We start from the raw sequence: 20,678 nt of genomic DNA on the forward strand, positions 1-20,678 counted from the left end.
TTTTTTATGTCACAGAAGCACCCAAAGGCCTCAATCAAAAATGGGGCCACATTGTGCCAGGTGTTTACAGACACAGAAGAAGACAGTCTCTATGCCTAAAAGAGCATATAATCCAAGAACCGTTTAAGCAATAACCCTGAAAATTAGACAAAAATCCTGGATATGGTCTCTGGCCTCTGTTCAAGAAAGCATCTCAGTTTATGTGTAACTCTAAGCACATGGTTAGTGCTCTCTTGATTTGGAATGGATTTAAGCATGTTCTGAGTGTTTTCTCATTCAGGATCTTGGTGACTTGGATCAGAATGCATTCATTGACTATGGGCAAGATCTTTATAAAAGTCATAATTTTAATAAAATAATACTAATTCTTTTCATGTGTGCTGTGTTTAAGCAAGACTTTCAAAAGACTTCACAGACCTTTATTAAGCCTAATAACAATCATATGAGGGAGGTAAGCGTTCCCAAGATAGTCATCATAGTCTTCCCCTTTTACTATCTCTAATAGTTTTATTTGTTATGGACGCAGAAGTTAGAAATGATGTTAACAAAACCTCTAAGTGTTAGCAGTGCCCTTGCAGTACTATTGGCTAAAGATCTACCAAATGCTCTCATCTCTGATCTGTTTTAGCATTTTGCAGCACTGGGTTGGGCCTTTAATATATGGTAAATTTTATTATGACTTTTATGATTAAATGATGAAAGTTTACTTAGGGTGTTGTGTTTCACCTGCTGAACAGGTACAGATTATGGAAGAGAAGTTAAAAGCAGCTAATGTTCAGACTAGCGAATCGGAGACCAGATTGTATAAGAGGTGTCAAGATCTGGAGACTCTGGTACAGGAGAAAGATGACATTATACAAAACTTGGAGCAACAACTTGAAGAACAGGTTAGGAATAATTCGGTGACCAAAAGGCATGTTATTCATAGACTCTTAATTGTGCGTATAAAAAAGTAAAGAATGGTATAAGTGAGAAAAGTTTAAAACTTTTTCATTATCTGATTATTGATAAATGGCCTGATGCTGTAAAGGTAATACATCACATGTTAAATTACGAGTCTGGACTGAGGAGCAAACTCAACTGATCTTTCCTGCAGGAGGTGGGGCTGAGACGTAGTTGTCTACAGGAAGATTTTTTTTTTCAGTTGTTGCGGTGGGTCATAGGAGTGAGATTTTAAAATTGAGATGAGATTTCCTTTGTAAGAACATTTGATTGGTAAGTAGGATGTACTCTGGAGAGACATTTTTCCTCCTCCAGGTCTCCCTTTGAGAGAGATTTTCACTTTACCTAGTAGGAAAGCATCCTATGTGAAAAATCCCATGAAGGGTTTGTTCAAAGAATTTACCAAGTGTTGTATGCGAGTGGCAAAGAGCCTGAGATGAAACATAGCTAGAAGTAATCTACAGAATTTGCATCCTAAGATGCTCCTTAGATGGTATGATATACACATTGGAAAATATATTTTGTCTTACTGTTTCAGAAGCAAATCAGAATACAAGAGGCAAAAATCATAGAAGAAAAAGCAGCTAAAATAAAAGAATGGGTGACAGTCAAGCTCCATGAGGTATGTCTCCTATGATATTTACAGTACAGCGAACACATAATGTAACAGGACAGAGTTTCTGTGTCATACAAGGAGAGAGATCTCGGTGAAAAATGTCTACCATTTTCCTGTGGTCCTATATTTATTAGGCTTAAAAGGAAAAAACCCCTCAAAATTCCCTGTCTCAGCGAAGGCATGAGAGAAAAGGGGATTTGATTAGGCTAGCATGGGGGATGGCCACTCTTGGGCTTCGTAGGAACAGGTGTTTGCTTCCCTCTTCCCCCTTCAGTTGCACAAAGTGCTCATGTGAGCAGAGCATGCGGGTATTGGGTGGCTTTGGGGTAGCACTGTCTCTGCATAGAACTCGCTATTCCTTGGTTTGGAAGGCCCAAGGGGGACCCATTGTCTCTCCTTGCCTCTCACTTGGGGTAATAAAAGGCCCTCTGGGGCCACAGGCTGCCATTTTTGGCACCCAGCATTTGCTCCTACCCTCATGTTTATGCATTTTGAATTGCAATTAAAAGTAAAAAGCCAATCTAGCATAAAGTGAAATATTTTAGTACCTAATATGTGAATTATTATATATTGACATTTCTGTATACATATAAAGCTAGTTAAATGGCTATATACTTAAAGTACAAAAGTAGGAAGAATGTTTATCATAGAAAACGCATACTATTCTGAAGAAACAAATCCATAATATTAGGCCTCAATTAAGATTAGCCCTGCTACTGCTCTTATTTAGCTCAAAAGGAAATGGCAAGAAAATTGTGTCTTCCCTCACAATGTAACGACTTGAAAAATTGTTTCACTAATGGAGGAGCTTAAATTTATATCCTTTCAGTTAGAGGTAGAAAATCAGAACCTTCGCTTGATCAACCAAAACCAAAATGAAGAGATGAGAACAATGCAGTCTAAACTGCAAGGTAAATAGCACACGTCCTTTGAAATTTGCTCTAAGTTTTGTATAGTAATGCTTGGGAGTAAATCCTGCTCACTTTGTGCATAGTAGTCTCATGGAATACTTTGATTTCAGTGGGAATTTGTCCCATGGACCCTTTGACTTCAGACTTTGCTGGGACTATATGTGAATGAGTAAGGCAAGAAGTATTTGGACCTTTATAGTTATTTGTTTCTGAATGTATCAATATTTTCTTAAATAAGTTTTCAAATAATCTGATTGGGTTGGATTCTTTCATATCCTCCCTTTGACTTGTTTAATTGTATGATTTGTAGACTTTGAAACATTTAAGGATAGGTGGATATCATTGTGGAACTGTCCCACCAGTCTATGCCATGCTGAGGATCAGAGTTCTGATCAGTTTTTTTTTTTTTTAAACCGCAGCTTCACACATTGAGTTGTCTACAGTGACACCCAGGTCCCTTTCCTGAGTTGATACAATTAATTAAGAACCCTGCAAGATGTCTGAGTATTTAATTTTTTTCCTCCGCTGTGCATTACTTTGCATTTATCAACACTGTATTTTATTTGCCATCACGTTGCCAGTTCACCTACCTTCTTTAGGTCTCACCAAACTTCCTCACAGTCCTCCCTGGACCTGACTAACCTAAGTAACTTTGTCATGTGCAAATGTTGCTATTTTACTACTCAACTCCCTTTCCAGATGTTTAATTAACATATTAGATAACTCACAACCTAGCATGGAACCTAGAGACACCCAACTGTTAACCTTTTGCCATGATGAAAACTGACTGTTTATTCCAGCCCGTAATTTTCTGTCTCTTAACTAGTTTTGGATCCATGAGAATACTTTGCCTTTCAACCACTGACTACTTAGCTTCTTTAGTAGTGTTTTGTGAAGGACATTGTAAGAGGCCATTAGAAATTCTAAATAACTTATGTTAACTGGTTCTCCTTTATCCACTATTTTACTGACATCCTCAGATCTCTAAGACGGGGGTGGGGAAACTTTTTTCTATCAGGGGCCACTGACCCACAGAAAAAATCAGTTGCGGGCCACACAGCCCTGTGGGGGGGCATGGAGGCTCAAGGCTTCCCCCCACAGAGGGGTGAGCCAGCGCTTGCGGTTCCAGCCCAGTGGGGGGGTGCAGAGGCTTGGGACTTCCCCTAGGCTCCAGAGTAGGGCCACAAATAAGGGATTCAGGGTGCAGGTTGGGGCTCCGGGCTGGGGCAAGGGGTTTGAAGTGCAGGAGTGGGCTCAAGACTGGGGTTTGGGGTGCGGGAGGAGATGCGGGGTGCAGGATCTGAGAGGTTGTTTAGGTGCGGGAGGGGGTTCTGACCTGGGGCAGGAGGCTTGGGGTGCGGACTCCGGCCAGGTGGCGCTTACCTCAGGCAGCTCTCGGTCGGCTCTGCACTACTCCCAGAAGTGGCCGCCATGTCTGAACCCTAGGCGGAGGGGCCAGAGGGCTCTGCAAAGTGTGCACGGCCCATGTCCACAGGTATCACCCCTGCAGCTCCCATTGGCTGTGGTTCCTGGACAATGGGAGCTGCAGAGCTGGCACTGGGGCCGGAGGCAGCATGAGGAGCTTCCCTGATCACCCCTTTGCCTAGGGGCCACAGGGACATGCTGGTCACTTCTGGGAGCTGCACAGAGCCGACCGAACTTTTAACAGCCTGGCAACCCCATCTTCCCCCTGCAACAGGGCAAGCCAGCGCTCACGGCTCCAGCCCCGCAGGGGGGCGGGGGAGAGCACCGAGGCTTCTGGCTCACAGCACGGACACTTGCTGTGAGCCAGATTAAATGAAGCAGCGGGCTGGATCCGGCCCATGGGCCGTAGGTTCCTCACCCCTGCTCTAAGAGATCAATGAGACACAATTTCTCTTTGCAGAAACCATTCTGGTTAGATCCTATCATATCAATGATCATGATCTTTCAGATGTTTTATTATAATTTTTAATTATTGTTTCAACCCATTTACCAGGTAATAATGTAAGGGTTACTGATCTCTGTTTTCCCAGATCACCCATAGAACTTTTTAAAATATTCCAGTTTTCTAGCAAAGTAGTTGTTTTTAATGAGCTTGCACATTTTTGCTAGCTGCTCAGCCACTTCATACTTCAGCTCCTTCAGTACTCATAGATGTATACCATTCAGGCCTGGTAATTTATTTTTTTTAAATGATCAATTTGTTCCAGCACCTCTTCTAACATCTCAATGTCTGATAGTATTTTGTCTTTATTACCAGAAAAGAGCAGGTCTGGGGTAGGTATCATCCTCTGTGGTGAATTCAGGTGCAAAGAAACCGAGTAGCTTCTTAATAATGTCCTTGTCTTCCTTAATTGTGCTCTTTATCCCCTGGTGATCTGGAAGATCCATTATGTGTATTTCCTAGGTTACTACTATTGTGGCTATATTTTGTACCATAGGGCATCTAATCCAGTTCTGTCTTTTTATCCAGCCATTTTGGGAGGACTCTTATCACAAAGATCTTGACAGTTCTCTCTTTTTACTCCTCTTTTTGTGTTTAGAGCAGGAGTTGCTACATTTTTTTTAAAGCTATCAGTTTATAGTTTTTGTCACAAAGAGTTTCCTGGCTATGATTAGTGAACATTTTCCTTTTCTAGAAGAGAGTGACCCCACTTATTTTTAGAAAGTGTCATTAGGTTGAGCCTAATTTTAACTTTAGACCTATCCTTCTCAATTATCCCTTGAAAATCTGAAGAAATATGGTACCCATTTAAATCCTCGCATGTTTAAAGTTGGTCTGCTTTTATCATGTTTAGGTGTATACTGGATTGATATGTAGGCTGAACTGCAAACATAATACCCAAGGTTATTCTGCTGTGACTTTATAGTCACTGTCTTTTTTACTCTGTCTCTCAGAACACACCTTTCTGTTGTAAACATTTTAAAAGAAATAGTTTTTCTCCCCTCTTTACTTTCTAGAAGGAGAATCATATTTCTTTAGTAAGTGGAAATTTAGTTTGCGAGTTTGGTATGGAGAGGATTTCAAGAAGGTTTTTATTTCTAATATCAAAATATTTAGTTTTATTATGGTTTTTAAAAATGATAATATTACTTAATAAGACTGTGTAAGAGTAAAACGTATTAGCATATGCCATGTTAACACTAAATTTATGAATTATTACACTTGCAGAAATTATGGGGAAGAAAAGTGTCCCTTCAACACGTAAACCTGGGGAAGGCCAGCAACTAAGCAGTTTGACTTTTGGATGCTTTTTGAACAGAGCAAGAAGTCCTCAGCAAGCTATTACATTTGATGAAATAAGCAAATCATCAAGTAAAGAATCAGAATTGAGTGACGGTAATAACATATTAGGTATTTAACCCTGATCTAATTTTATTCTGGAAGAAATTAGTGGAAAATTAAAATTGCTTTAAACATAGCTATGTTCAGGAATAGTCTCCTTCAAAATAGGACAAAAGGACTTTCAGATAGGACACGGTGTAGCCTTTAGAAAAGGAGTACTTGTGGCACCTTAGAGACTAACAAATTTATTTGGGCATAAGCTTTTGTGAGCTACAGCTTTTCGCACTCATCTGTCTCACAAGACCGTCTGTATTATTAGAAATCTTCTGATGTAGCATTAGTACATTGCTTAAATATTTTGCTGTGTGCATATGCTGATGGATCACTGCTGTAGCCTTTAGAAGAGGAGGTTGCTTTTGGGCCTTGTCCAAAAGATTATCCCCATTTATTCTATAGTGTTCATTAATTTCAATAATATCAAAAAACAAGATGCAGCCCTGTAGTGCAAAAGAGGGTGTAAAACTGTAATGAGGGGATATACTCAGAGCTGTTAGTTGACAAGAAAAAATAATGAAATCCATCTAAATATATGTTTAATCTGTTTCTAAATGGATATATATTACTTGGTTTAAGACTTCATTTTATTAATTTTTCAGCTTAAACTCTTAATTAACATACTTTAGGTAGGGAGAGCATCTAACAGTATTAAGGCCCCAGTCTTACAATTTGATCTGCTGTGGCTGACCTTTATGACTTTGCAGAATTTCACAGGTCTCTGGGCTTTGCACAGGTGCAGGGCTCCACCCCTTTGGTTTCAACTGCAAGATTAGGATCTGACTTCCCAAGATTTCTTTTTAAAGTTCATGAAGGAATGAGCTGAATTAAATATTCAAAGTTTTGCATTCACTTTTTCCATATGTTTTCTATATGTTAACACTGCTGTTCTAATGTCAATTTTAAACCCAAGCGCAGCAAGATAAACTCAGCGTATTGTAATTAAAATGGGTGAGATAATGGCTTACCCTGAATACTAGCACAAAGAAGCAGTAGCATAAGACACCTCCTTCCCCTTGTGCCTGTGCACTTTACCACCATTTCCTGCAACTGCACCATCTTGAATCCATTCTGCACTCTCTCCCCACCACAATGTGCCCAGTGATATAGATATGCCAACACGTTGGGGTGAGTACGCTGTGACAGATATAGACACAGTGTAGTTTACTTCCTCTTTGTAGCAGCAGGGAGACCGTGACTCCCTGAGAAAACAGGGTAGTTACTCCTGCTTCTTATTCCCCATATGAAGTCTTAAAACATTGCTTGTGACATCAGATTTTCTTTACAGCTGCTAATTGTCATGTCCCAAATAGGAAATGAGCAGTTGGGACAGATAATATTTATATAGATGCTGTCATTCAAGGATCCTAAAGTGCATTACAAAAGTGGATACGTATCTCATTTTTACAGATAAGGAAACTGAAGGACAAAGATTTAAGTGTCAGGGTCAGAAACAGAACCTACTCCCCAGAGTCCAAGTATCCTGTTCTAACCTCTAGACAACAGTGCTATACACTAACTCTGAATGATCATGTTTTAATGTAATAACAAAAATGGGGGAAAGAGTTACAGACAATACAAGCAGAGTTATATCTGAACAGAATGTCTTTTCCTAAACATTTTCCATGAGACTTCAGTGGGTTTTAAGCGTTCAGCACTGGGAGTGAAACAGTGGCATGCAGAAGGGATTTCTAACTATAACATAGAAACTCAGAATATTTTGATTCTCAATCTAATCTTCACACTTTCCTTCCTACATTTGAAAAGCTTTATAATCTTTAAGATTTATTAATGTGGGTAAGTGCATATGTCCTCTTCAGCATAAAAATTCTTGCATATCTGGTTTCTTTTAAAGTTTGGCACATCTTGCTCTCCCTTTTTGTTACATTCATCATTAGTATTCTTAGTTTTTCGGATAGACCACTAAATATAAGAATGGTTTCTGTTACAGTTCCTTGATAAATGCCATTTCTACTTTCTTTCAAGTATATGTTCATCACTATCCCTATTGACATTCCAGAATATGTGTAGTATTTGCCGACAAATATTTTTGTTTATTTTTACAACATCCACCAAAAATTAAATGAACTTAACTTTAACTACATTAAACTTGCAGTTCTGATTATAAATTGCTTTAACAGCTAATTTTATTAAAAGTAATTCTGTCAAACTCATGTATTTCTTTTCTAGAGAAAAAAATCCAGAAAATATCCCGTGCTGCTCTTGCACATGAGAGCAATAAAGGTCAGAGGTCATTGCAACAAAGCTCCTGTGGATCAGAACAAAATAAAAATGCAAGAACAAGCTATTCATCAAAAGATATAGATAGTAATATATCAAAGAACTCATGCATTACAGGTAGTGACTGGAGCTCAGATGAGGATGAAGGAGGTAATAAAAGACCAAAATCCAGGCGTGCATCTACCGTTTCAAGTCAGACATCTGAAGAAAGCACAAGATACAGCAGAATTGGGAGTGAAATGTATTTGACAGCATCTGACGACAGTAGTTCTCTATTTGAAGAGGAGAGTTTTGCAGTTCAGAGATCCGAGCACAAAATGCTGTATTCCTGGCAGCAAGGATCTCAGCGGAAAAGTCAGTCCAATCCACTTGGAAAGAGCAATTCTGAAGCCTTTGATAGAAAAGGCCAAGATAGCTCTTCAGATGAACTGAATAAAAAATTTCAGTCTCAGAGATTAGATTATTCATCCTCATCCAGTGAAGCAAATACCCCAAGTCCAATTTTAACCCCTGCTCTAATACCTAAGCATCCAGTCCTGACACCTTCAACAGATTCTCAGTGTGTGACACAATCAAATTCTCCATCAAATTTGCCCCCTCCAAAGTTACGGACTCCCAACGTTTTCAGTGTAAGTGCAGCACTGGCAAAAAAGCACTTAAGCCAACCCCAGCTGAGTTCCGACAGAGTGTCTGATAGAAATAGAAATGCTATAAGCATGGTACGGCCCTTGAGACCTCAGGAAACAGACATCGACCTGGTGGATGGGGAAAATACTGACATTTTAGAGAAAATGGAGATTGATTATGATGGAGCATTTACCTATGACTCTTTTGAGGCACAGAGTGCAGAAGACCAGGAGTCCCGTGATATAACAAGGAAGGCAATTAGCAACAAACCCCCTACTCCTCCTCTGCATCGATTCCCCTCCTGGGTAAATATAATTAAATATTTTTTACTGATTTAAATTAACTCATCTTGTTGCTTTTATTACACTTTTCTCTCCTGTACCTTTCTCATTACCTGTGTCTATGGTGGGAATATGATTTGTTGTTTTAATACCAACTGAGATTATCTACTCCTCAGAAGCAAGTTCAATTTTAATAACTATTCTAGGATCTTGTATTTTTTCCTCTTGCAGAAGAATATGGAGTAAATCATATCAGTGAAATATTTAAATTGCATACATTCAACAGCCATTCTCCTATTCATGGGCTAATGAGCTCTTTGCTTTTAAAATGCCATATAAAAATGTATGGCCATTTTTTTGTATGTAGAGAACCAATTTTTGAAAAAGTCATATCTAATTTTCATGTGTTCATTTGTGTACACACAACTAGATAATGACTCTAACCACTAACCTTTTTTTTTATGACTATAGAACCTAGGAGTCCTGGTTCCAAGTCCTTTGCTCTAAAAACTAGGCAATACAATCCAGGCCAATAATTTGTGAATTAGATAATTGTAAATATAGTTTGGCACAACAGACCATATTTAAAGAAGTTTTTAGTCCTGTTAGTTGTTCGGAGAAATTTCTCAATCTGTAGTAGTAGTAGTAATTCACTGATTACAGAAGAATTTTACAATTCCATTGAGATATTTAAAACAAATTGTTTTAACGTAAGAGAATTAATATACAAATTTTACATCATGACACAAGGGGTCAGACTTTAATAATTTGTTTTAGTCCTCTCCTTAAAATTATTTAGTTCTGAGTCAGCTCCTTCCAGCCTGAGAATGTAAAGTCTTCTCTTGCCAATGATTTATCTTGTTATGCCCACCTAGTGCAGAATCTGAAATTATAGGGTAATACAAGTACCTGGCCTGTTGGTACTGTGGGGTTAGGTCAGAGATGAACTATACTTTAATGTTACTTTAACAGTTTGTGCATGTGAAGTTTTTCGTTACGGGTTTTTGCTACCATAGTTTGAACAGCTTTTGGTGAAAAGCTACTTCTGTAGCCTCCCTTTGTAGAGAACTTCTAGTCGTCTTCTAGTATAGAATGTTCTCTCCCAGTTATTCTTTGAGGAACTGATTTTTGTATTCAAAACAAAGAACTCCCTAGTACACAGGCAACAGTTGTATGAGAAAAGGTTGAAAGACCACTGGTCTGGTGCATGGTGTAGACAACGTCACATTTCAGCTGCCACTGATAACTCTGCTATATCACATATTTATAGCAGTGTGAGGGCAAAGGGGAGGTTTGAGGAAGAAATACCTTTCATTTCCTAATATCTACAATAAAACATCTCTGCTTTTATGTTAGGAAAGCAGAATTTATGCTGTAGCCAAGTCAGGTTTACGAATCTCTGAAGCTTTCAACATGGACTCTTCTAACAAAAGTAAGTGGGTCTTTGTACCAACAGCCAAAATCCTCTGCTTACTGTAATTTATAAGGGGCCAGTTGTCCCAGATGCCTCTAAAATATGCCTTTGAAGATTTCTTTGGATTTTTTCTTTGATATGGTCAAACAGATTTAACCTTTTCATTATTTCTATCACCTATTCTTGAATACTTGCCTCTTAAGTACAAATTCACTATAGTCCTTAATTCACTATAACTTTCTTTGGAATTCTTGATGATTATATAACCAGACATCAAAAGAGAGAGAATGTACTTGCATTACAAAAAGACTAGTGGTCCTAATTATGATTTTCTCATACGCCATTACTCCAGTATAATTTAGAAGTAACTGTAGTGAAGACAATAACACTACAGTGCTGTGACATCAGAATCCAACCAAATGTTTTAAATAATTTTGGAGGGCAATTTTAAAGAAATGTGTTTTATGCTATGTATTTCAGGTACTGCTTCTATAGCTTCGTATACCATATCTGGACTATACACTTCTTTGATATACAAGAACATGACCACTCCAGTCTACACAACTCTGAAAGGGGTAATCTTATTGTTGTTTAAAATGAAGTTGTGTGAAAAGCCATACTGTTAAGCTCCACATTCAAGAACTTGGCATTTTATGCTTGATGGCACTTTGCCAAATTTGTCATAAGATCATGTTTAGAGACCGTAAAAAATCCAGAAGTAATGGAAATGTCAAATGTCCTGAAAATAAATTGTTGTTGCTTATAAAGTGTTACAAGCCTGTGTCAATTTTTGTTGTGGCCCTTACTGGTTTTCCCAGGGCTTGTTAATTATTGAAAGAGCTGCATTGGTTGCAATGCTGTAATTACAGATTTAGATCTGGAAGGGTCTTTGTGTCAACCCCAAAGCTATTTGTTTTCAGAAGCTTGCAGAATTTAATCAGAACATTATTTGTTTCCTGGCAACCTCTTGTAATTTGAAGAGCTGTATGTTTTTAAACAGAAATGATGTAATAGATAGGTGTTGGGGGGGGTTTCAGTTGTATATTGCTACTTATGTGCTGAATCCTGGGGCCCAAGAAAGAACTGCAGTCCAATCTAAATGCAGTGGAACCAGTCGAGTTCCAGTGCTGTGCAGAGGTAGTGCAGATGCTAAGAGTCCATAAAGGCCATCCCCATCCTCCATATGCCATGGAGCTGTGCTGCATGAGAGCTTTATCTGCTGTAGCATGCAGATGAATTTGGGGTGTGGCAGGGCAGACTGCTGGGATGTGACTATGTGACTCGTGGACCTGAGGTAAATGGGAGCCACCAGCCAAACCCTCCCCCTCCATGAAAGGCTGCAGTAGGATCTTTGAAGTGTCTTCACTGGCATTTTGTAATCTGGGACAAGGAGGGCTGATCGCTACAGATTGTTGCAACTGATTGCCCCCTGCACAAAGCCCATTACTTGCAGTGTAACTATTGAATGTACAAGATCATATCGTAGAAAGCCAAATATTGTAATTGAACAGAGTACCCTTTCCTGATGAAACTGGCAGAACTAGAGTTGCCAGGTGTCCAGTTTTCAACTGAACACCTGGTCGAAAAGGGACCCTCCCCAACCCAGTGAAAATGAGTGAATGAGGGTGGGGGAGAGTGAGCTACAGCGGGAGAGGATATGGAATGTGCTGGGTGGGGCCTCGTAGAAGGGGCGGGGCAAGGGCGTTTGGTTTTGTTTGGTCAGAAAGTTGGCAACCCTAGCAGACACACATGCTGCAAAGGCAGCATTAATGTGTGTCTGTATTCTGTCAAGGAGTGACCCCACACACATCCTGCTGTGCAAATGATTCCTGCCAAGAACAGGAGTCATCCCTACATGGATGTTTAATGTTGGATCAGTGGCTGCCTCACTTTTAGCCCTGCCTCAGAACATTCCCTCAGTGTTAATTTCAGCCTCACCATAGTTTTGGGGTAGCCAACCTCCACCTCAGTCTGCCAGAACACAGGTTCGCCAACAGGCAGTAGTGCACACCTTCAGCCAGAACTTAGACCATAGGTGGCTGCTAAATCATGCCCTGTGAGTTTTATTTGTAAAGTGAAATATACTCATCCTCGTACTCATGTTTCCCTGTTGGTGCACCAGAGAGAAAGTTTGGTGAGTATTGGGGCACAAGGTAAAGTTTAGGTATTTTTAAGCTGGATTAATTTGCATTTTTTTGGGTTCGTTTTACATCTCTTGGTGGTAGTTGTCCTGGCAAGATTTCCTGGCAACAATGCTAGTGCCAATAATTTTAGTTTTTATACCACCCTCTATTGTGGGTGATGTATATAATCGGTGGTAGTGGTTTGGTTTGGTTTCGCTTTGTTTTAATTGTTGCAATTAAATCTTTAGCATGGTAGGCATCTATAGTGCCTGTTGCAGAAGTAGGCTGTTTTAAAAGCCAATAAAATAAATACATCCATAAAGTAGTATATTTTGCATAAAGTTTCAAAGAATGTATGTTAATTTCTGTAGAAAGCAACTCAAATAAGCAACAGCCCATTCTTAGATGACTCTTCGGGATCAGAGGAAGAAGACAGCTCCCGATCCAGCTCACGGACCTCAGAATCAGACTCTCGAAGTAGAAGTGGCCCAGGTAGCCCCAGGGCCATGAAACGAGGTGGGCAAAAACCATAAAAACAAATATTTTGAGAGGCTTAATATGATTTTGGAGCACGTGCATTGTTTCTTCTTCATATCAATTTATTTCTCATTTTTAAAATATGGTTGCCTTGAACATGGATCTAGCTCGTTTGTTATAATTTTCACATATCAGAGCTGAAACCAAAGCAACCTGGCAGGAGAATGGGCAGCTTTCCTTTTTTTGATTACCAATACTTATATGTATTTCTAAGGTATTGCTGTAGTATCTTCTTGTCATTTGAGGGGAAAGATGATTTTGCGATTAAAGCACAAGGCGGGGTGTCAGGGGATCTGGGTTCTGTTCCCTGAAGTGTTGTGGATTTTTGTGACCTTTGACTGTAACTAGATGGAATAACTGAGCAGAAAAAAATAGTGAGAGTCAGCAAAATCTTTTCCTTAAGTTTATAAGGTAATAATTTAACCTAATCAGACAGCAGAGGAATTCAGTGTAGTTCTTTGATCTCATAGTGTGAAGCCCACCTTCTTAAAGGCATTCTCCATCCTCTCTGCCTCTAAAGCAGTCAGTTTTATAGTGCATCCCATGAGACCTGTGCCAAGAGAGGAAGAGGCTGAACTGAAGTTAGTCCCTGGCACACAAGTGTCTGTTACCCTCCATGTGCTTGTGTTTTCCCCCTCTGGAAAAAGGGAATAGCATTTACCTACCTCACAGGGGTGAAGTGAGCCTTAATTTTCTGTTGGTAAATTGCTTTGAGATGCTCTGATAGTATAGTGTTACAGATATCAAAATATTATTGTTATTTACTTACTCTGATTGGACAAGGTCAGTTGCTAACTAACTAGAGTTTCACTTATGTAATACTCAGGCACATGTAGTCAATGGATTAGCAGAATTTGAGTGCCAACCACAGGCCCCTGTTAAGTTTCCCCAATAAACTCTGCCTTGCATAGAATGTATACAACATTCTTGTTTTCTAGAATTGTCCTTAACCTAATTCTTTCTCCTCAATTTGGTTTGGTTGGTTGGTCCTCTGATAGGGGAAACAGAACATAATTGTTAAAGCGCTCCTATTGTGGGAAGTATTGAAGCCCTCCCTGACTGGGTTTGTTTCTCTCATACCCAATTTCTCTACCATGCCAAGTGCCCGCTAAGATATGTAAGGGCTTATTTGCACTGATGTAGTTATATTGATGTAGCTACACCTAAGCTGTGTCAGTGCAAATCCATGCTGCAGTTGGATTGCACTAGTGTAAAAGGGCTTAAGTCTTTCTCCCACTTCCCTGCCAGACTTATCTTTGCTGATAGTTAAGTTGATACCTGTCGAAGCTTTGGGCCTGAGTTGTTTCTCACACTAGTTTCTACACCAATCTATCTTAATTGAATTGATTAGAATCACTGCGGATTTACAATATTGTAGGCAATCATGGAATCTGGCCTATTATTTCATGCTGTCTCTGGAGACTCAAGAAGATAGCCCTGCATTGTTTCACATTCAGAAGTCTTTCTTCACAGCCTTGAGCATGTGTTCTTATTTATAATGCATAATTTGAAGATAGTGGGATTGCACAGGTAAAACTAAGGGTATATTGGCCTATGGTATTATAATTACTGATATTATTTTAGGAGGAAAGAGCCCAGCTTGACTCTCAAAACCCAGATGAATTTACAGGTCTGGAAGTTACGAAAACAATATTTTTATTTGTAAAATCAGCTAATATTTTATGGAATTAATCAAACAAAATAAACAGAATCCTACAGTGCAAACGCACATTGTAGGGAGAGTGGTCACTTTGGATGAGCTATTACCAGCAGGAGAGTGAGTTTGTGTGTATATGGGGGTGGGGGGGGTGAGAACCTGGATTTGTGCTGGAAATGGCCCACCTTGATTATCATGCACATTGTAGGGAGAGTGGTCACTTTGGATAAGCTATTACCAGCAGGAGAGTGAGTTTGTGTGTGTGTGGTTTTTTGGAGGGGGGTGAGAGAACCTGGATTTGTGCAGGAAATGGCCCACCTTGATTATCATACACATTGTGAAGAGAGTGGCCACTTTGGATGGGCTATTACCAGCAGGAGAGTGAGTTTGTGTGGGGGCTGGGGGGGCGGAGGGTGAGAAAACCTGGATTTGTGCTGGAAATGGCCCAACTTGATGATCACTTTAGATAAGCTATTACCAGCAGGACAGTGGGGTGGGAGGAGGTATTGCTTCATGGTCTCTGTGTGTATATAATGTCTTCTGCAGTTTCCACGGTATGCATCCGATGAAGTGAGCTGTAGCTCACGAAAGCTCATGCTCAAATAAATTGGTTAGTCTCTAAGGTGCCACAAGTACTCCTTTTCTTTTTGCGAAGACAGACTAACACGGCTGTTACTCTGAAAAATGTTACACAGTAACTCTTCCAAGTTGAACAGTAGTTTTAAGTAAATCTTTTCAAAAGGAAACTGTTTCACATTTGGAAATGTTTTTTCCGATTATGATGAATAAGCAAAGAGTTTGTTTTAATATTAGTGAATCATTCAGGGCAAAAACGGGATGTGGTTTTTGATAGAAACAGGTTGACGTGGGCTAAAACTTGTTTTTATTCTGAAACTGGATTTGAATACACAGTTTGTTGACAGGAAAAAATTTGCACAGGCTCTTATTCATAACTGACAGTACAAAAATTCCCCACATTCATTGCGAGTCAAAGAAAATAAGAGTGGCAGGGAAAGGCAATTTAGACAGCTCATCTATAATCTAAGCACATGACAGACCTTTGGGCAATTCATCTGCCATACAGGCAACTAACTACCTGAGAGAACCAGATGATAAAGAAAAAAGAAAGAAAAATCATTTATACTTTAGCATGAAGATCCCACACTTGATCACCAAAAAATAGACAGAGACGTAATATGATGTACAGCAATGCTAGTGATCTACTGCAGAACTCTTAAGTGTGGTGATTTAACAGAACTTATTAAATCTGATGGCATTTAAAAGATATATATGTAAACAGTTAAATGTTTTAAACAAGAGACTGTAAATATTTTCCTTCATTCATAAGTCATTAAGTAGCCCCATTTGACTGTAAGGAATATGGGCTTCAGTGTGTTTCGGGTAGAAAATTAATATTTGATCTATGGCTGTTGAAATTATGGGCAAGTGTAGTCAATTGATGACTTTATGGAATCACTGAATTATTTCCTTTGGAATTTTGTTCCTTTGAAAGAAAGATTCTCCTGATATCTTGCTCTTAGATGAAGCAGTGACAACAGGATGTGGCAGTATTATATTTTTGTTTCTTACGGGAGTGTTTGCACACCTGTTTGGAATAATTTTAGTTTTAATTCATAACTAACAGCCTGTTCATATTGTGAATCCCCGTTTCATGGTTTAATTCAATTTGATTGTTGAGGTGCTGAGGATCACTCTCTTATGCACATTGTCAGAGAGAGATGGAGTTAGAGAACACTGTTTCTTTTTGAAGATTAAAGAATGACAAAGAGACATTGTCATATATACTGAACCTGATTTATGGAAGTGAAGAAATTAATGATGGGCTGCTGGCAGCCTTAGGACTGCTCTAACTTGTGCTCTGGCTGCTCTCCACTAGCTGAGAATAGCTAAAGTGTGGCTCTGGCTTGCCCCTTATGCTGGGGGCTGTAGAGATGGAAGGATAAAGTTTTTGCAGCAACTCTACATCATTTGGAAATCCACTTATGCTGTAAAGTATTGTCCAGGAGTTTCTACAGCATTCTAAGGACCATTTACATTGCTGCAGTTGCACAGAAGAGTCAAGAATCGATCCCTGTAAATTTCAGTGGCTGCAGATTTCACTTGAAAGTCAAATAAGCCTTCCAAAGTTGATGACTTACAGTAGTCTATTTAAATAATTATTTTCCAGTAGCTGAAAACTGTAGACCATGTGAGAAAGTTTAATTTTTCCCAATATATCTTTGAGTTCAGATAATAAGTTGAAATTTAAGAATATTTTACAACCAGTAAATATTAAATTTCTTTTAATCATGTTCTTGAACATAACATTTTTCACATTGTGCTTGGCATTCTTTATGTTTATGTGGCAGGAGCATTGCCAAATTCCTAAATAAACACTTCCTTATTACTTTTAAGGAATTTACTTGCACTGCTTGATATTCTCATCAAAAATATTTAATTCCCCTGGAATGCTATTAATATTTTAGTTTGTCAACAACTCCCAGCTCAGCTGTTCCCTCCATACCCGTGCCCGATTTCTCATATCTAAAATATGATGGCAAAGAAATATACATTTGGCATCTTTTTTGCCTTTTTGCTCAGGTGTGTCTTTGTCTTCTATGACCTCAGAAAGTGACTATGCTATTCCCCCTGATGCCTACTCAACAGATACAGACTATTCAGAGCCAGAGCAGAAACTCCCTAAAACCTGTTCCTCATCTAGTGATAATGGAAAAAATGTGAGTACCAAAGTTATGCAATGAATAATAGTATTTCTTTCTTCTACACCTAATGTTAACAAAGCCCAGTACTAAATTTACTTGGCACACAGTGTAATGATTACAAGTAGCAGTGTGTTCAGATTCATTAAATGACCCATATGCTGACTTGGGGTGACCTATTGTGTGTGAAATATCTAAACACAGCGTAAAAGAACCAGGTTGGGTGTACAGAGGAGCAGCCTCAGCACCAGCAACAGCAGAGGCCCCACTAGAGGGTCAGGGGTAGGGAGAATTACGTACCACCTTGTATACAGTACAGAAGATGTCCATAGATGGGGTGTCTGCAACTTCCTCACATAGGATGTGGGGGACTGTGAGCATATCAGACGTGTGGTCAGTGGGTCTGCATGCTGCACAGATCACAGAATCCAAACCCACAGTGTTGGGTAACAGGTTGCAACTGTATTCCTCACTACCGCTTGTATTAATGACGGTGGCCTGGGTATCCAAGCAGCTTGGCTGATTGGGGATGAGAACCATATCCCTCAATTCCTGACACTTTTCTCAGAGAGCAAACCCTGAGCTTTGTTTTGCTGGTGTTTGCACTAAAGATGTGTTGGTGTGCAGCTGCGGAATTATAATTCTCTGGGACTGTTCAGTCGGTTAGGCCAGAAGTTAGGGGTTGAGCATATATATTTTTAAAATGACAAGCTTTATGTGGAATGGTTTTTATAATTATTTAATTAAAATGTTGTATAATGCTTAGAGCTTGGGTCTGGGAATCAGGAGTCCTGGGTTCTGTTCTTAGCTCTTACTGTGCATCAAATCTCTGTACCTCTGTCTAACTGTAAAATAGGAAAAATACTTTGTCTCTCATGAATCTTAATGCATGTAAAAACTGGATCTTTCTACTATAAAAAGCTAAAGTATTGTAATAATTATTATTTACCATGCAGGCATTTTTTTCTTTGGCAAAATACCTTGTTATAATATATTACATCCCTTATTTTTTATTTTAAATAATCAGGAGCCATTGGAAAAATCTGGATATTTGTTAAAAATGGGTGGCAAAGTAAAAACCTGGAAACGACGATGGTTTGTGCTCAAAGGCGGTGAGTTATTGTACTACAAATCTCCGGTGAGTATGAGTAATGTGTTTGCTGTTTAGTTCCTGATTCCTCTAAATGACTCTAAAATTGCCAGATGGAAAAATAAATTTCTTCATTTGAATACATTAAATTAAACATTTCATAATAAAGAGCCCAGTTCCTCAAAGTTTTGAACACCCTCAACTTTTATCTTATGGGATTTCAGGGCACTGTACCTGCTAGGTCAGGGATGGGCAAATGTTTTGGCCTGAGAGCCACATCGGGGTATGGAAATTGTATGGTGGGCCTTGAATACTCACGGAATTAGGGGTATGGATGCGGGATAGGGTGAGGGCTCTGGCTGGGAGTGTGGGCTCTGAGGTGGGGTCAGAAATGAGGAGTTTAGGGTGTGGGAGTAGGCTCTGGGTTCAGGTACAGGGGGGAGAGGGCTCTGAGTTGGGGCTGGGGATGGGGGGTTTGGGGTACTAGAGGGGGCTCCAGGCTGGGACCAAGGAATTCAGATGCTGGGAGGGGGATCAGGGCTGGGGTAGGGGGCTGGTTTGCAGGGGAGGGGTGTGAGGGCTCCATCTGGGGGTGCAGGCTCTGGGGTGGGGCCAGGGATGAGGAGTTTGGGGTGCAGGATGGTGCTCTGGGCTGGGACCAATGGGTTTGGAGGCGGATCAGGGTGTTGGGGCACAGGGGGGATGAGGGCTCTGGGATGGGGATGGGGATCACAGGCTTGGGGTACAAGAGGGGGCTCTGGGCTGGGATCAAGGGGTTCGGAGGGCGGGAGGGAGATCAGGGCTGTGGCAGGGGATTGGGTCTTGGGGGGAGGGTTCAGGGGTGCAGGCTCTGGGCGGCGCTTACTGCAAGCAGCTCCCGGAAGCAATGGCATGTCCCCCCTCTGGCTCAGAGGTGCAGCCAGGCGGCTCTGTGCACTGCCCCGTCCACAGGTGCCACCCCTGCAGCTCCCATTGGCCGGGAACCGCAACCAATTGAAGCTGTGGGGGCAGTGCCTGCAGACAGGGCAGCGTGCAGAGCCACCTGGCCATGCCTCCACATATTATGTAGGAGCTGGAGGGGGGAGTGATGCCGGCTGCTTCCTGGGAGCCGCGCGGAGTGGAGCAAGCCCCTGACCCTGCTCTCCGGCTGGAGCGGGGCAACCCTGATCCTGCTTCCCGGCAGGAGCTGAGGGCTGGATTAAATGGTCTGTTTGCCTGCCCCGTCCTAGGTGCTGGATGCTTCCAGTGATCAAGTATTAAATGTGTTATACCAGTATTGTATTACTATTACAGATGAATAATCCTTTTTTTCCCATTCTTTCACACAGAGTGATGTAATTCGAAAGCCACAAGGTCAAATTGAGTTAAGCGTATCCAGCCACATTGTAAGAGGTGATGGAAAACAAACAGTTCAGGTGCTTCCTTATCTCCTTGTATTTTTAGAGGGTTGTCTCTTTCCACCCCTAAAAGTGACACTTCCTCCAAATATGTTTCCTTTTGGAGGCAGTCAGTGCCCTCCATCTGAGGGGGGAGGGATTGTTTCAATCATAGAAACTGGAGATGGAAAAGACTATATAGGATTATCTTTTTCATATTCTTGTCAAGGTAAGATTGTTACCTGTAACATGTAACCCAGAGGGAATGGCTTTGTGCTCCAAGCACTCTGAAACCACAGGTTCACATGCCACCAGTTGTGATTCCAACTTAGGTAAAATGAATTCCATGTAATTTACTATAGGGGGATCTTTCAAATGAGATCTCAACTATAGGGCTGCCTGCTCTGCACGGCCATTAAGCGGTTCTACTCTGAAAATTGACAGTAAAAATGTTGCAAATATTTTGTATTTATAAATGTGTATTGTTTTAAATAAGTTGAAATGCATCATATTCCTAGAACTGAAGGCATCTTTTCTGTCACTATTTAGTTGATCACAGAAAAACGAACATACTACCTGACTGCAGATTCGCCAAACATCTTAGAAGAGTGGATCAAAGTACTGCAGAATGTTCTTAAAGTTCAGGCTGCTAGTCCACTTTTCATACAGCCTGATGTGAAGCCAGCCATGAAAGGATTGCTGACCAAGGTAGGGACACTTATTTCCCTAACAAAGGATTTTTATTCTGGTTTTATTTTTAAAAATATTTCTGCTTAATATCTCTAAGTGAAGAAAGGCAACAAGAACTGTATAAAACACCT

At 40.2% G+C, this 20,678-nt stretch overlaps 1 protein-coding gene across 6 annotated transcripts in view; it reads left to right on the plus strand.

Moving 5' to 3' along the window:
* Positions 1-20,678, plus strand: part of PLEKHH2 (pleckstrin homology, MyTH4 and FERM domain containing H2) — a 128,796-nt gene that overhangs the window by 55,088 nt on the left and 53,030 nt on the right. For 5 of the 6 annotated variants that reach the window (XM_084623538.1, XM_084623533.1, XM_084623534.1 and 2 more), the window contains 12 exons: positions 738-887; positions 1,481-1,564; positions 2,388-2,469; positions 5,624-5,806; positions 7,982-8,964; positions 10,297-10,372; positions 10,835-10,929; positions 12,849-12,993; positions 17,273-17,409; positions 18,419-18,529; positions 19,810-19,896; positions 20,407-20,565. In XM_084623538.1, coding sequence (XP_084479664.1) covers positions 738-887; positions 1,481-1,564; positions 2,388-2,469; positions 5,624-5,806; positions 7,982-8,964; positions 10,297-10,372; positions 10,835-10,929; positions 12,849-12,993; positions 17,273-17,409; positions 18,419-18,529; positions 19,810-19,896; positions 20,407-20,565 — 2,292 coding nt within the window. The remainder of the gene's footprint in view (positions 1-737; positions 888-1,480; positions 1,565-2,387; positions 2,470-5,623; positions 5,807-7,981; positions 8,965-10,296; positions 10,373-10,834; positions 10,930-12,848; positions 12,994-17,272; positions 17,410-18,418; positions 18,530-19,809; positions 19,897-20,406; positions 20,566-20,678) is intronic. The other variant, XM_084623535.1, reaches the window with a different exon arrangement.

Source organism: Lepidochelys olivacea (assembly GCF_965140295.1).
Source record: "Lepidochelys olivacea isolate rLepOli2 genome assembly, chromosome: 3".
Classification (NCBI taxonomy): Eukaryota; Metazoa; Chordata; order Testudines; family Cheloniidae; genus Lepidochelys; species Lepidochelys olivacea.